The following is a 17851-nucleotide window of genomic DNA, read 5'->3' as shown; positions in this document are numbered from 1 at the left end:
ACCCCTAAAAACTATAATAATTATATAATATAATTATATATATATTAAATGAAATTTAAAAAGTTGATGACCATTGGATCGGCTGAGATCAAGCCAAAGTTCCAATACAATTTCATGATGATCGATGTAAATTGATGATTTTGTAAATTGAGGTTTAAACTTTTGAGAAAGACATCACAACCTTGAAAACAAAAACTTTTTCATTTTGCATATCCTTGCACATTTAATATTTGTAAATTAGTAGTGTATGTATTATTTTTTTATTAGGCACTTATTTTCAAGTGTAAATGTAGTACTTAAATGACAAATGTGTTTTAATGTTTTGAAGTAGTATTTATGTGGCAATGTGTGGTATGTGCAAATTTAAGAAAAAAAAATATTTTTCTTAACGGTCATAATGGGTTGGGTCACTTTACCCGTCCTGTTAAGGACCCGTTAAGATAACGGGTGTGACACGACACGACCCGTTAAGATAACAGGTGTTACAAGAAAATAACACGAACACAACAGACATAACTCGTTTGCCAGGCCTAATCAAAGCCAATGTAAGAAGCTTATACATTAACATATAGTTTTCACACCTCCCGGTCTTCACTAACTCTTTTGCAAGATCACTAATTCCTCTCAATGATGAAAACTCACTATGCATCTTCATATCATGAATGTAATTGTCAAGTTGAATTGGAAGATTCATGAGATCCATACGATCAAAATCTTGAGGATAAAGTTGGGCCAAACGAATAATTTTTGCTTTGTCAAAAGATGCAAAATTATTCACCGGACTCAAACATGTCATACAAAGAAGGAACTCGATGTTTACCTCATTGAAGCGATCATTCAATTCCTTTAGTTGCATATCAAGGACTTGAAAATAAAGGTCCACACGATAGTAATGGAAGTTTGTGATTTTTGGAGCTTTGCGCCTTGATTTTCCAGGTACGAAATGCAAATCCTCCATGTTAGGAATGATAATATCATGCTCCTCACAAAGCTTTTCTACATCATGAAACAAGTCCCCAAAGTCATCATCTCTCAAGGATTGTAGTCTTTGCTTGCATACTTCCACTAATACCATCGCATTCACAATATCTTGATCTTTCTTTTGCAATGCTTGTGATAACTCATTTGTAATTCTCAATATAAGTCTCATCAAGAAAAGGTGAAACATAAAATCAAAAGTTTGTATGTCTTTGAATAACCTAGTTGCGTCACCGAGATTATCTTGGTTGCGATCACCTTTAATCCATTCAACCACTTCCACCACGGCTTCAAACATAACAATAATACTAACTATAGTACCATAATGCGAATTCCACCGTGTATCACATGGACGCATGAGACTACTTTCTTGATTTAACCCTTTACCCTTTTCAAGATTACCAAGATCAAGAGCTTTCTGAATTTTTTCTTGTTGTTTCTCTCTAAATGCATCACGACACTTACACGATAGTCCAATAAGATTCACCAAACTACTAGCATTGATAAAGAAATTGGCAACATCCTCATTTTCCTTTGCCACAAATACAAGAGCTAGTTGGAGTTGGTATGCAAAACAATGAATGTAAAATGTCTGAGGGTATTTGTTCAAAATCTTTGTTTTAAGACCATTTAACTCACCTTTCATATTACTAGCTCCATCATAGTATTGTCCTCGTAACATGGACATACTCAAATTTGTTGTAGCAAACAATCTTTCAATGGCCTCTTCAAGTAAGCTATTAGTTGTAGAGGAGACATGTTGAACACCAAAAAACTTTTCAATTGCTTCTCCTTTTTTATCACGTAACACAATACCACTGTCATTTGCTCTTTAGTCGAAGCATCTCGTGATCCATTAGCCAAGAGAGAAAAAAAATGTACCTTCCATATCTTTAGTGATTGCATTAATAATTTCAATAACACAAGCATGAACAAGATCCTTTTGAATATCGGAAGAAGTATACTTGAGATTCTCAAACACAACCTTCCTAACTTTCTCATTATCATCGGCCAGAAATTGCATAAGCTCCAAATAATTACCTCTATTGCTTGAGTTGAACGATTCATCATGGCCACGAAAAGGCAAACCTTGTTGCAACAACCATCTTGTGCAATCAAGTGCACCACGCAATAAAGTGTGATAATTAATGCGAGCTTCATCGGTTTGCTTAATCACAAATGTTTCAATATGTTGCTTTTGTGTCATCAAATCTCCAGCTTGTTGTAAAGCTTTATTACGAAGACTTCCAACACCTCGCTTATGATCTCGAAAATTTTCGAGTCCTTTCCTCCAATTTGTAAACCCAATCTCAATGAAGACATCACTTCCAGCATTTCCCTCTTTATCAAAATCACACTTGAATAGATAGCAATAATGGCAAAATGCGGCATCTTTTACTATACTATACTCCAACCACTTAAATTTATCAAATCAACGGGTGACAAAACATCGATTGTTGCTAACTTTTCTCGGCATGATGTGATCTTTAGGTTGACAAGGATTATTTTGGAAATAATGTCGGCGAATTGCTTCATGATAATTAGGTGGATAATCAAGCATTCAACGTCTATGTCCAGGGTCTACAGGAAGATTAGCTAGTATTTCATCCAACTCAGTGACCTCACTTTGTTGGGAACTACCCGGAATACTCGAAGAAGGAATATTTGGAATATTCAAAGGAGGACTACTCGGAATATTCGAAGAAGGACCACCCGATATATTTGAAGGAGGATTTTAGCACTGTTTCTTATAGTATCGTTCCATTGTTTAACTGTATATGGAAAAGAAAAAAACAGTCTTTGACTCTTAATTCTAGAGTAAGCTACTATACTATAGTCAATATGAGTACTAACAAATTAAACCAACAATTAATCAATACCAATATTCATATAAATTATTCAATACACAAAAATTCAATTAATAAATTAATATCAATAATCAAGAATTCAATTTTTACTCTAGACAATAATTTCATTCATCAATAAGCTTTCATAGGATTCATATTTATATGCAAAAATAAAAAATCAATAACTATATTAGTGTATTACTCTATGATTCTATATTAATTAACTAAAATTTTGTATTAATTAATCAATTAGGGTTAGGGATAATATAAATTAGAAAGTTAAAAAATTTACCTAAAATTGAGAGAGAAGTGGAAAACCAATCCAACAGCCAACAGGTTGGCTACTATGTTGGAGGCTGGCTCGGCTTGATGGAGATATAAGGGACAACAGAACGGAGGGAGGAGAGTGGCTGAAATATGAAAGGCTGAAAGCTATTGGGATTCGGGGGGGGGGGGGCACGAATCTTGTGATTGGTAAAAAGGGGATTACGTTTGAAAAAGTGAAGGTCTGCTTTGAAAAATGGAAGGCACGATGAGTCAGGGATAGTGGTCCCCTTTAAAGTTTTCTATCTTTTTAAGCAATTAACGATGGCGACGGCGTCGTTTGTTTATTTAAGGAGTTTTTTTTCAATACTAAATGAAACGATGCCGTTTCATTTAAGGGATTTAAAAAAAAAATTACACAAGCTGATTCGCACAGCAGCAGAAACCTAGAAAGGCAGAAACCATCTGCAAACTACAATGCAGGTACTCCATTCATTTCGAGGAGACCAGAGGGGCGGAACCACGTTCATAGGCTTAATTTTCGACGAGGGAAAGGGCGGCCGCCAATCCCAGTCCCTCTGTAGCTTCGCCATTGGTGGTCGGGGCCCAAAGCGAACAATATTGTGCTATGATGGAGTCGAGCCCAGGATGTGGTGGGGGCCTAGGCCGGGATGTGACAATTTGGTATCAGAGCCAATCCCTGGCCAGATGTGTGTCGACGAGGACGTCAGGCCCCTAAGGGGGGTGGTTGTAACATCCCACATCGCTTAGAGGAGTGGATCCTGTAAGCCTTATATGTATATTCTCACCTTTATATAGCATGAGGCATTTTGGGAGCTCACTGGCTTCGAGTTCCATCAGAACTCCGAAGTTAAGCAAGTTCGCGGGAGAGCAATCCCATAATGGGTGACCCACTGGGAAGTTCTCATGTGAGTTCCTAGAAACAAAACCATGAGGGCGTGGTCGGGGCCCAAAGCGGACAATATCGTGCTACGATGGAGCCGAGCTCGGGATGTGGTAGGGGCCCGGGCTAGGATGTGACATGACAATTATTGGTGATGGATTTTGATAAGATTTTTATCTAATGCCATCGTGCCATGTGTCGTTATCTTTTCAGAATAGTTGATGATAGATTTCCGATAAGATTTTTAACCAATCATGTCACGACACGTGTCACAATCTGTTTACAATCATTAAGGATATATTTCGGTCAGATTTTTAATGAATGACGGCATGCCACGTGGCATTATCTACAACCTAATCCTTTCTGAATCTTCCATATAGTCCACCTTCCATCCTCAGAAATCTCACATCAATTTTCTCAAGATCTCTATCATTATTCATAGTTTCTGTTTCCTTCTTCACCAAAATCAAAATATGTATCATTATTCATAGTTTCTACTTTCTTCTTACAATGTCTTCTTCTTCAAGGATGATGTGGGAAATTGATCAGTAAGAGGAATAATTGTTTAACCAATCAGAAGGAATGTTCAATCTCCAAGTGGCCCAAAATAAGATAGAAGATGATGAGGAGTGTACAAGAAGAGATGATGAAGCAAGAATGGCCAAAACCTCACATTCTCGTTGAGTCATCCAAGCTGTGGCTTAGATCTGCAGGCCCAACCATTCCGCAAACCTTGATATAAGTAGGCAACGACGAGGTATGGATCTCTTGGACGATTATTTTGTCTGTAACAGTGCATTCCCTGATACGTACTTTAGACGTTGTTTTAGAATGGAACGACATTTGTTCAACAAATCATATGCATTGTTTGCAACCATGAATCTTACTTTATGCAAAAGAAATATGCTTTTGGTGCTATGGGTTTCTTGCCTGAGCAAAAAATTACTACTGCCTTGCGAATGCTTACATATGGAGCATTTGCAGACCAAGTGGACGGGATATCGAGGATGGGGAAATCAACCATTCTTGAATCCTTGATGAGGTTTTGCGGAGCAATCAAATCTATCTACACTGCAGAATACCTCCGGAGACTTACTGAGATGGACTTGCAAAGGCTTCTGAAGAAGGGCGAGATGCGAGGTTTTTCTAGGATGATTGGAAGCATTGATTGTATGCACTAGACCTTAAAAAATTGTCCAAGTGCTTGGCAAGACGCTTATGGGGATAAAAAATGATCAAAAAGTACCATTTTGGAGACGGTGACATCTTTTGGTTCATGGATTTGGCACGCCTTTTTCGGGGTTCCGAGAGCTCAAAATGACCTCAATGTCTTTGCCCAATCCCCATTGTTCAACAATGTTTTGCAAAGAAAGGCACCAAAAGTCACATGCTGGGTCAACGGACATAAGTACAACGGGGCATACTACCTAGCAGACGGCATTTACCCAAGGTGGTCATCGTTTGTCAAAATAGTGCCACGTCCGTGAAGTGCAAAGGAAAAACACTTTGCAAGCTGTCAAGAGGGGTGCAAGAAGGATGTGGAGCCTTGTTTTGGCATCCTCCAAGCTCGCTGGGCGATTGTTAGGGGTGCTACAAGAATGTTTGATGTAGAGTCGCTTCGATCCATCATGATGACGTGCATCATTCTTCACAACATGATTGTGGAAGATGAGTACGATTATGATGCCATTGATGAATATGAGCCAGACACGATGAACAATTCCAGAACACAAATATATTGTGCTCATGATGTCACTGAAGAACTTGTGCAACACGAGCCATTAGAAAGGGATGTACATTACAATGATAGGCTCATTCAACGATATACTGCACTTCAAATGCCATATATGCACAATGCTCGGCAAATTGACTTGATAGAGCACCAGTGGGAATTGAAACAAGCTGAAGATACTTAAGTTCATTTAGTGTTTCTTTTTATTTAATTTTATGTGGTGTGTTTTTTTTAGTTCATTTAGTGAGTTTTTTATTTATTATTATTTGGTATGTTTATGTAATTTTATTTGGTGTGTTTAAATGTCTTTTGAATACAGATTCTCTTAGTATAAATAAATTACCAAATTAAATAAATATAATTTTGGTTTAAATAAAGTACTAATATCAATAAATTGGAAACAACATAAAGTACTCAATTCAATAAATAAGAAATTACAATCCAAAGTGATTGGAAAATTATGGGCTCTGATTACAAAAAATACTCTATTCATCATCACTTAACCAATTTGTGGTGCTAGGATGATCTTCTCTTGTCGTGCTAGGACCATCTCCTATTGCTCTCGCTTCTCTTGCATGCCTCATTCGCACCACGTCCGCTTTCTCCAACTTCCAAAAATATTTAAAATTTGGAGACTTTCCTTCTAAAGGCGTGTTCATAATTTCACGATCTCGTTGAGCCATTCTTTCTTCTCTAACCTCTTCCATTTCTTACCAAAGTAGCTCTATTTCTCTCTCATTAACTTGAAATTCTCTCTCAATAGCTGCAGCTTTTGCCTTCTCTCTAGCCTTATCAGCCTTAAATTTTGCCATTGCCCACGCCAAAGTCAATTCACCTTGGCAAGCAAGTTCTTCCATATACTTTGAATAATCATTCTTGGAAGCACTCCCTTTTCTCTTTGAAACCTTCTTACCTTGAGGCCTAATTGGATAACGGTCCGACCCTGACGCTTGTTTTGAGGGGACGTTTCGGGCACTTCTTCTACGTCATCTTCATGAACATGCGAGGTATGATCGAGTGTAGAGTGTAGAGGGGTGTTGTTCATGAAAACTTCTGGACCAACAAACACAACTCTGAATTTAGGACAATTTTTGACAATATTCCAACATTCCCACCGGTTGAATGATATGTTTTTGCTTTTGGTTTTGGCATTATACCAAGCTTGTGCTTGAAGTTCCTGCACAATGCGGGAGAAGAAGTAATTAAAATGAAAGCAGGTAACAAATAAATAATACAAACAAATAATTATAATGAAAGTAGGTAACAAATAAATTATACAAACAAATAATTATAATCAAAGTAGCTAACAAATAAATAATATATTGTTACATGATCCGATAAATTTTCCCCACTTCGAAGATTATCACTAGTTTGTGCCAAAACATCTCTCCACGTACTAAACGATTGACTAAGTAATTTCCAACGACTGGACATCGATTCTTTGGTTCTTTTCCCACCCATTTTCTCAAGATAGTTGGTATGAAAAAGACTCCACATTTCTAGTAACTGCATCTCATTACCCATAAGCGAATCATGAGTAACTTCAACCCCGCTAGTACACAATGCAACATCTTCAAGAAGTGTCAAATTCGTACCTGTATCATTAGTCATTTTGTTGGAAAAAAAATTGGATTGAAACTTTGAGAAAAAGATAGGAATGTGGTTGAAAGTAGTTGAGAAAATATGAAATTGTGGTGTAAGGTAGAAGATAATGAGAAGGTATTTATAGAAAAGTAAAATCAATTTAAAAAAAAAAATTCAAAATTTTTTTTCTTCTGATTTTTATTAATTTTTTACATTTTTTTAATTTTTATTCACTTAATTAATATCTACCGTTGGATTAAAAAATTTGAATTCCAACATTCCAGATTGTGCCACGTAGCACAACGGTAAGATTTATGATTTTTAAACTGTTTTTTCTTTTTTCTTTTTAATTTGTAAAGGTGAATAACGTGCACCGTTGATCTCAGATCCAACGGTTGCAATTAAATAAGGTTTTAAAATTATTATTACCGTTGGAAATCCAACGGTATAAAACAAATAACCGTTGAGATCCAACGGACGTCGAGGTGCCACTTGGCCTCCAATTGGTCACTGATGACGTTGCGCATGTGGGCCCGAGCGACTGACGCAAAATAGAAGAAAAAATGTGGCTGACGTCAGGGCGACATCAGCCTTGCATCAAACCCACTCCGGGCTTTCTGGCTGGTAACTCTCTACGAGACTCTCTCTCGGGCCTGCTCGGGCTCCCTCACCAGCACACTGTGGGCTTGATTGGTCGGGCTATCCGGCCTTATTCCCTCACTTGTCCCTCGGGCTCCAGCACATGTTGGAGCTGCTTTAAGGGTTGATGGATCCATGATGAACCATGCATAATCTGGGTGAAAGTGATGTTTTGGTCATATGTTCCACAATAACCTCGTTATTATCTTGAAGGAATGGCTTTTGGATTAACTATTGAACTTTTTTTTTTTTTTACCAAAAGTTGGATTAATATTAAATTCGAATCGAAATGTTTACATCAGATGTCAATATGTTAAACAACCACTCCAGTTCAAAACCATCCCAAAAATGACTACCCCCCATAGGCACGACATAAGATGCCACCATATGCGCAGCCTTATTACAAGCACGATGAGCATATAAAAACTCAATAGCTTTAAATTGTTGCTTCAAAATACTTATATCCAACAAGATACTATCAAAAACCACCTCCGGTTGTGTACAACCATGAATCATATCAACAAGAACCTGGGAGTCAGTCTCCAATTGTATAGAGGTAAAGCCTCTCTCCACACAAGCCACCAAAGCCACCCGCATTGCTTCTGCTTCCGCCATAATACTTGAGACACAAGGAATATTTCCAATACCACCAGCACCATTGAAAATGCCCACAAAATCCCTGGCCACCTACCCAACACAACCTATACCCATTTGACTACACCAAGCACCATCACAATTAATTTTAAGAGTTCCAAAAGGTGGCTTAATCTACCCATGAGAGCCTTGTCTTCTCACTTGCTGCCCACGGGGAGATTGTTGCACATGTGCTTCGTCACATATCACCAACTCCTCCCATTGTTGTTTAAGTAATTGTATGACAACAAGGGATTCTATTGCAACCTTCTCAAAAAACCAAGCTGTTACAACATTTCCATATCCTCCATAGACCACCAACCACCCATCGCCTCAGGTCACAAGCATCCCTCTCCTTACCATATTTTGCATATAACCACTTCCAACATTCCAAAAAATCACCCCCTGCCACCATAGCTACATCTAATTGAAGCGGGGAACCAAACCAAAAAGCACAGGCAAATGGCATCGAAAAAAATATGTACTTGTGTTTCCACCTAATTTTCACAAAAAGAACAAGTATTCTCTAAACGAATCCCCCGCCGATGTAAGTTTATATGCACTGCCAAAATGTTCCTACACCCCTTCCAAATAAAATGACATAATTTGGGTGGAACCTTCAATCTCCAAATGTCCCTCCAAACCACATCCATATTATCAGCCATGCTAGACTGACTCACACCTTTCCGTCCGAGCTCACCGTTCCTATTCATTTCTTGTGCAACCATATACCTAGACTTCACCGAATATACTCCATTTCTTGTGTAATGCCACACCAATCAATCCGAACATCCAAACTGACTAAGTGGCATACTTAAAATTGTTCGAGCTTCGTCTTCATGGAAACATAATTCAATCACCTCCCGCTTCCACTTACCCCTCATATCCACCAAATTGGCAACAAAAGTAGGCATCTCCTCATGACGTGAGTTGGATTGAAAAGTCCTTGGTATTGGCAACCACGGGTCATCTACAATTTGAATACACCTTCCATCCCCCACCCGCCATCGTACACCCGCCTTCAAAATTTTCCTTCCCTATAAAATCCCTTTCTAACCCCAAAATGTACCTCTCCCCACTGGTGCATCCATAAATGATGAAGAAGGGTAGTATTTAGCTTGAAGTACTCGAGCCAAAATTGAATCTGGATTACAGATGAGCTGCCACCCCACCTTAGCTAGCATAGCCAAATTAAAATCAATAATCTCCTTAAACCCAAGACCACCACACACTTTCTTTTTTGCAACTTTGTTCCAAGTCATCCAATGAAAACCCTTTTTTATCCTCTGATCCCGCCACCAAAACCTTGCGATAACTTGTTTAATTTCCTTTGCCAATTGGATAGGCAATTGAAAACATGACATAGTATATATATGTAGAGCAGCCGCAACACTTTTAATCAAAACCTCTTTCCTAACCACCAACAAAAATTGTTCCACCCACCCATTAATTCTCTCATCCAATCTATTCTGTACTTCTTGGAACACTTTCTTCTTTGATGCTCCAAAATCTGCTTGAATCCCCAAATACTTTCCAAAACCTTCCTGGTATTTAATCCCTAAAATCTGTCATAATTGATCTTTCATTGCCTTCGAACATCCCATGCTAAAATGTACTGAGCTTTTATCCAAATTAATGAATTGTCCTGACCTCACCGCATACTGTTGGAACAAACTCTTGACTGTATGAGCCTCACCCTCCACAGCTCGACAAAAAAGTACTGAGTCATCCGTAAAAAAAAATGTGATAAAGGATCGGCCCCCACATTTACCGACATACCACATAGTTGTCCCATCCTCTCTTCCTTATGGGGTAAGGAAGAGAACCCTTCTGCACAAATAAGGAAGAGAAAAGGTGATAGCAGATCTCATTGTCTAATTCCCCTTCGAGGCTTAATATAACCCGTGGTCTCACTGTTTACAACCACACTATAAGAGACTGTTTTCACACATGCCATCACCTAATGGCAAAAAATATCATCAAAACCCAACTTTAGTAACATTGCATTCAAAAATGTCCATTCAACCCGATCATAAGCTTTTGTCATGTCCAATTTCATTGCCATATAATCCACACCCTCATCATTCCCATGTTGCATAGAATGGGGAAGTTCATGCACCACTAGAATATTATCCGAAATTTGTCTACTTGCCATAAACGCTAATTGATTATGACTAATCACTTTGGGGAGAACTCTCTTCAGTCTATTTGTTAGAACTTTAGAAATAATTTTATACACCACATTACAAAGCGAAATTGGACAAAATTGGGACATTTTCATGGGATTATCTACTTTAGGATAAGCACAATATTAGTATGATTCACTTCATCTAACATTATTCCCGAAACAAAAAAAGATTTGACCATACCAATAACAACACCTCTAACTGTCTCCCAATGGTGATGGTAAAAGCCCGCATTGAAACCATATGGGCCTGGTGATTTCGTTGGATGCATTTGATAAATAGCAGATTCAATCTCCACATCAGTGACTGGGGCAACCAACATAGGATTATCCACCTCACCCACCCCAGTCGGCACACATTGCAAAATTTCCACAAAATGCATAGGCCGATCCGTGGTAAATAAAGAAGTAAAATAATCAATGACAATGCCATTGATTTGCTTCACATTCGTACACCATGTCCCATCCTCTGCTTCTAGTCCTCGAATCATATTCCTCCTACGACATCTCAAAGTTTGCGCATGAAAGAACTAAGTATTTTTATCACCTTCTCTCAACCACTGTACTCAGGATTTCGTACGCCAAACTATTTCCTCCCTTCTAAATGCCCTTGTAAGCTCTTCTTCTAACCCTAGAATCCAGTTGCCATCAAACACCGATTGTTGATACGCAACACGAAGTACTTCTTTCAAACGACAAATCTCTTTTTGTTCATTATGCCCTTCATTTTTTTGCCATGTCACTAACCTATGCTTGACCTTGCGAAGATTGTGCATGAGATCTGCCATGTAAACCACCCCAACATGCAGGCATAACCTCATCACATTTTAGGTCCTGACTCCATCGCGGATCGTACATGAATTGTTTCTTACGCCTAGGTTGATTCACCTCCGTCGATAACACTAACATAACATGATCTGATCCCTCCAGCTCCATGTGTTTCACTATTGCTTGTTGATAACTTTGAACCCAATCATGCGTAGCTAAAGCACAATCCAATCTTTCCTGAATAAAACCTTCTTCCTGTATGTTCCTCCACGTATAAGAGTATCCTTCAAATCCCAAATCCAATAAACTTGCATAGGCCACAAAATTACGAAAAGCTCGCATGCTTGCCACGGATCTATCATTCTCCCTATCTTTCTCTGAATCCAAAAGGAGATCATTAAAGTCCCCCATTAACAAACAAGGTTCCGTATAACCTGCTAGACGTGTCAATAACACCTCAAACTGTTGTGTTCGCTTGCGCTCATCCGTACACGCATACACGACCACCGATCTCCATTTGAAATGTCGCACCCCATCCTCAATGAGAACTTCAATAAAAAAATCTCCATATTTTACCAAGACCAAATCATTCGCATCCCTCCAAAAGACACACATACCACCAGCAATTCCCCTAGGCTCAATAGCATACATACATGACATGCCGAGCCTACGCTTCAAGTAACGGTACTTTCGACTATTATTTTTTGTTTCAAAGAGAGCCACAACCTCGGTGGAGTAGAGCCTATTTTGCTCCAAAAGATTGTCAACTGTCAGGTCCCCCCCCGATACCATGACAATTCCAACATATAAGTTTCATTGCGAGCATAGAGATTCCACACAGGTAGCCTCCGCTTGGTCCACTACAAACGGTTGTATCTTGTGCATACGAGTCAATCCATCTTATGACACAACCAAGGTATCCTGATCATCATCCCGAATCCTTTTCAGCCTTCCCCTCGAAACAGCCTCAATGATGGGAAGAGGATTAAATGGATCTGAATCCTGCGATAATGACCCTTGTTCCACACCCCCACCTGCACCAGGCCCTCTAAGGACCCTTGCAAACTCTTCTTTCCCAACTTCCAGTATCGGTATATTAAGATCAATGTCTCTCTCTTGCTGCACCACTTCAATAATCTCACCATTACCTTCAAACTCCTCCGGGTGACTCACCAGCTCTATTATCTCTACACCCGGTGCAATGACTCCACTAGGACCAATAAGCCCTGCATCAAAAGCTCGCTCTCGTTCTAACCTTTATTTCTCTTTCTCTTCTTCTTCCCGAACACGACTTCCATGTAAATTCCCCTAATTCCAAGTATATAGCCTCCCAACTGATGATGAAGCGGAACCACTCCGCCCTCTGTCCCCCGTTGTCCCTCTCCTTTCCCCATAAAACAATTGCCTCGCAAATCATACTCAGCATCCAGCCCTTTAAATGTAAATAAAGCCTCCAAGTCAACCTCTGAGGCTTCATCTCCGATTCTCTGTGCTTTACACCATCTAGTAACATGCCCCACCTTTCCACAAATGAGACAATAGCTAGGTAGATCTTCATAACGAAAGTCTACCCACATGGTGTCCTCATCTGGGAATCCACATTTGCTCCCCTCATAAGCGGCTCCCGGACATCAAAGGTAATTTTTACACATAAAAATGTCCCAATACAATCCCTACCATCATCCTTATCCACCCTAACAACAGTACCAAGCAAGCCCCCAATTGCCCTAGAACCACCTCCGTCATATTCAGTGGTGGAACATTATGCATCTAAACCCACATCGTGACCAAGTGCAAGGAATCAGCCCAACGCCCATGCCGCGCACCATTGACAACCAGTACCAAATCATCCCGAAACAACCATGGTTTATCCACCTCGAGAACCCTACACATATCCCACTGTCCCATAAACCGAGCCATGAAACTCGCCCCACCCAAAGCCTTAATGGATACCCTCTCTCTTCCTCTCCACAGACTTGTGAACTGATCAATAAACGCATTTTCATTGACAGGCTTCATAGAAAACACCTCCGCTACAACACTGTAATGGAACCCTAGTAATGCACCCTCCACGGCCTTCTTTTCAATCTTTATGCTGCCCTTCTCCTTTTCCGACAGAGAAATGCTCGTGCCAAACTTTGCTACCAAACCCTCCATATTATGTCTCCCTGCCATAGCCACCGTCTACTGTAAAACCTTTCTGCAGAAAACAGCCAATTAATGGTATTCACAAAATCCTAGCGGCCGCCGCTCACTCTAGGTTTTCACAACAATCGCAAAATATTTCACTCCGACTTTCTCGGACAACCTCCGTGTGAGGCACTCCTTTTTAATTCATTTTTTGTTTGGATGGCCATTTTCTTTCATCCAATACATTTTGGCTAGCGAAGGTGTTTGGAAGGCTGAGTAGTGTTCTCTCAACTATTGAACGTTGGATTGGAGTTGTAATTTTTAATGCGTTTGAGCTAATTACAAACATTGTTCCGACCCACAATTATTACATTAATGTTTTGTTTAAGCTCAGAACGTTGTTTAATTATGAACATGATGCTTTGTGGATGTTAACACAATTGTCTGCAACTATATATCCTTTTGTGAAATTCAATATTTGGAGGATTGGATTTGATTTTTCGTTTTACGTATAGTTTTTTTATTTTTTATTTTGATGCACAAAAAACTTGAAGGCTCCGCATGGACCAACTTTTGGAGAGCTTCTTGTAGTGATCAATTCCACCTTCAAATATTCTTTCCTTCACATGAATTGCACACATGCAAAGTGCAAACAATCGCTTTAGGCCATAATATTGGAGATCACGAGCAACAAATTTGAAGTGGATTAGTTAAAGCTTCACAAAAATAAAAAATGAAAAGAAACCAACGGTTAAGTTAGTATACTACAATGGGTAAGTGGGATTTGCCTCTCTTCTCCATTTGGAGAAAGGGTCCATCAGAATTTAGAACACCGATTGATCATGATCTCATGATTATTTTCAAGATGATTATTCTTCTATACATTTGTATTGAGTAGATGGTCCTAATGTTCTATCAACAAACCAAGTGGAGAGGATAATGAGTGTTTTAATCATAATTCCAAGAGATAATTATGCAACCGTGACAGAGACATTCTTCACTTTTATGTATATAATTACATTTAAGTATTATTACGTCTGTTTTTATTTGTCCTATCTTTCCACCCGCCCACTTTATAACTCTACATAGGGCTAGGTTCGGTACAGTTACTGTACCAAAACCCTTGTACCAATTACCGTACCAAATTTTCGGTTTGGTAAAATCTATTACCATTACCATACCAAACTTTCGGTATACTGAAGTTAGGTATTGCCAAAAGTTCGGTTGGCATGGTATGACAATGGTAATTGCCATTTTGTTTTGGGACAAAATCTGTTTTTGTTTTTTTAACCCAATTCAAGGGCAAAACTTTTTTTTTTTTGTACTTTTATCTCATACATTATAGATTAAATTCATCATTCACAATTCACACACATAATAATTCAAATGATGCATCAAGATTCATCATGAAAATTAAGCTTACAATCCAAATAGAAGTTACGAACCAAAACAAATAGAAGTTAACAATCCAAATAGAAATTAAAGTTTCAAACCAAATGAAAATTGGAAGTAAATTTCAAAAGGAGAATTCATTGATCGGTTATTCAAGCTTGAGATGTCGAAGCTTTTGGAGGAGGCATTGAGCTTGTAGAAGATTGAGTTTGTGTCAAGCCTACATTACAAACAAAGAAAACATATTAATTAGTAGCAAGAAGAATTAAAGTTGAAAATCATTTAATAACAAATTTACTGAAAAAATTAAAGCATATCTTTCTTGTTTTCTCTTCTTCCATTTCCTTGTAAAATTGAAGCATATATTCCGTTGGTTCCTTGTAAAAGTTTACTTTATCTGCCCTAAGCCAACCACTAGTACACACTAGTGCCTCCATTATTTTAGGAGTCAATGATACCCTAAAGGGTCCACAACCCTCATCCCTAGGCTAAATGCATTTTCAATAGCAATAATAGAAGTGGGGGTTACAAAGATATTTTGGCTATTTGTGAAAGAATTAGGAACTCTTTTGTGTTTGATTTCCACAATTTCAAGAGATCAAAGTCACCAACAACAATGCTAATATAAGTAGGGTTTTATTTTCAAATGATTGGAATATTATAAATATGTGTTATATAATTATCTATTATATAATTTATAAATGATATATTATATTGTATTTTCGGTATGGTACGGTAATACCGTGGTAATGGTATCCATTACCAATACCGTACCATGAAATTTCGGTACGGTACAATACCGTACCATTACCGATTGGTACAAAAAATTTGGCACAAAATAAGTATGACACGGTTGGCAATTCGGTTGGCACGGCAATTTGGCAAAAATATCCACCCCTAACTCTACACAATAATTTGAGCCTTAGGCACTTCAGCTTTTCATCGTGGATCAACATAAGGGACCGTTTGGTACATAGAACGAGACAGAACGGAATGGGATGAGGTGTTCCATCCCACGTTTGATGTGCCTAAAACGGGTGGAACGCGTTGTTCCACGGGACGAATTTTGGGTGAATTTTCGTTCTGCTTCACCCTTCTGGAACAACTCGTTCTACATCTGTGAGACACAAAATTATAATCTTTTTGTCTCATTTTTCTTCCTCGTTGTTTCCATCCGCAGGCATCTTTGCTTCCTCTCCGTTCCGTCTCCTCTTGTCCCGTCCCGTTTCGTCTGCATACTAAACGATACCTAAAGGAACGGTTACGGTGGAACTGGATTTTTCTCGAGGGACCCAATCACCCAACAGAAATTAAAGTTGAGGATCTTTCTTTTAGTAGAAGGGGAAAAGTTAAAAAGTAGCTCACTGCAAACCTAATGCATGTAACTTCTACGTAATGAGGGCAGCTAGGTCAAAGTACGTACCGAGATTTAGGATGCACGGGACCGACATATATAAATCTGCAGGGTAAAATGCACAGGAAAATATAGGGTACGCAACTTTGTTCTTCCCCCGATTTAGACAGTGAACTGAGTGATCGATGGACGTCCCTTTTTATCGCCAGAGACTGGTATACTCCATTTACAAGCAGACTAACCAACAGGGTAAATAAGGTTCAGTTTGGCTCTGGTTTCAGTGTATGACAATGATTTGAAAAGACTGGTATCAATTCAAACTACTATTGGATTTTCAGTACATTAATTAGCTTCACCATTTTTGCACGGAAAGTGTTATTCACACATTTATTTTTACTTCTCACATCTCCTTATTAATGTTTTGCAATTGATCTTTTTTATTCATTCGATCTGATAATCGACAATTGAGAGTGTGTGAGAAGTAAGAATAGGTATGTAGATAGTACTACCCTTTCAACACTAGTCGAATCCGAATATGTAAGTTTCATGGTAATTAAACAGAGTAATTGATCGGATCATATTTATATATATTTTTACTTCAAATTTACCCGTCTTTTCTTAGTTAGTTCTTTATATTTTGAGCTATTTACGTTATTTTTGTGTTTATAGGATTTGTTATGCAAAGAAAATAAAAATGGCACAAATGAGTTTTAAATAATAAACAGAATAGTTACTTCGAACATTATGATTTTTTTTAGATCAATTAATTTAGTTTATTCATTGCGATTATAATTGAACTAAATCTCTGTCCTTAAATCTATGCAGAATGTATATATGCATCACGGTATTGATTTTTCCAATATCTGTTTACCAAGCATGGCTTTTCAATTAGACAACAAAAGAATCCACAGCCAAAGGAGGAGAAGATGCGGGGAGTGTGAAGCATGGAAGAGATATAATAAAATAAGAGAGCAGCTGCTTTGGCAGCTGGCAAAGCATGAAGAGAAATGGCAGGACGTGAGAGGCTAGCAGCGAAAAAGGCTGAATCCAAGGACAGGAGGAAAAATAGGATATACGGGATTGGCAAAAGGAGAGAGGGCTGCCTTTGGGCAGCTTGAAAGCAGCATGGGAGAGAGACAGCTAGACAAATAAAGGGAGCTGCCCTTTGGGCAGCGTGAGAGGTCAAAAGAGGCTGCCAGAAGAGTAAGAAAAGAAAGAAGTGGCAGACAAGAAGAAGAGGAGGAATAAAAAAATGGAAGATGCCCAAGGCAGCACGGAGAGGGCAGCGTGAGTAGCTTGGGAGCTGGACAAAGAAAGGATAGAAAAATAAAAAAAAAGAAGAAAGAAACGTGGCAGCGTGAAGCTGCGGGGAGTTCAGGGAATAAAAGCAGAAGGAAAGACAGGCAGCTGGGGGGGGGATTGGTGGAAGTCAGAGAGCTGC

At 38.7% G+C, this 17851-nt stretch overlaps 2 protein-coding genes across 2 annotated transcripts; both read right to left on the bottom strand.

Moving 5' to 3' along the window:
- Positions 1–482: 482 nt before the first annotated feature.
- LOC126618177 (uncharacterized) lies at positions 483–3682 on the bottom strand. Its single transcript, XM_050286260.1, has 4 exons — positions 3552–3682; positions 1861–2381; positions 821–1770; positions 483–530 (listed from the first exon to the last, which is right to left on the bottom strand). The coding sequence occupies exons 1-4, from the start codon at positions 3680–3682 to the stop codon at positions 483–485; spliced, it is 1650 nt and encodes a 549-aa protein (XP_050142217.1).
- Positions 3683–11332: 7650 nt separating this feature from the next.
- LOC126618176 (uncharacterized) lies at positions 11333–12326 on the bottom strand. Its single transcript, XM_050286259.1, has 2 exons — positions 11639–12326; positions 11333–11547 (listed from the first exon to the last, which is right to left on the bottom strand). Exons 1-2 carry the CDS (start codon positions 12324–12326, stop codon positions 11333–11335), a joined length of 903 nt encoding a protein of 300 aa, XP_050142216.1.
- Between the last annotated feature and the right edge of the window lie 5525 nt (positions 12327–17851).

The sequence above is a fragment of the Malus sylvestris genome, chromosome 4 (assembly GCF_916048215.2).
Source record: "Malus sylvestris chromosome 4, drMalSylv7.2, whole genome shotgun sequence".
Lineage (NCBI taxonomy): Eukaryota > Viridiplantae > Streptophyta > Magnoliopsida > Rosales > Rosaceae > Malus > Malus sylvestris.
Note: the sequence above shows the minus strand (reverse complement) of the source record. Positions and strands in the feature narration are given on the sequence as shown.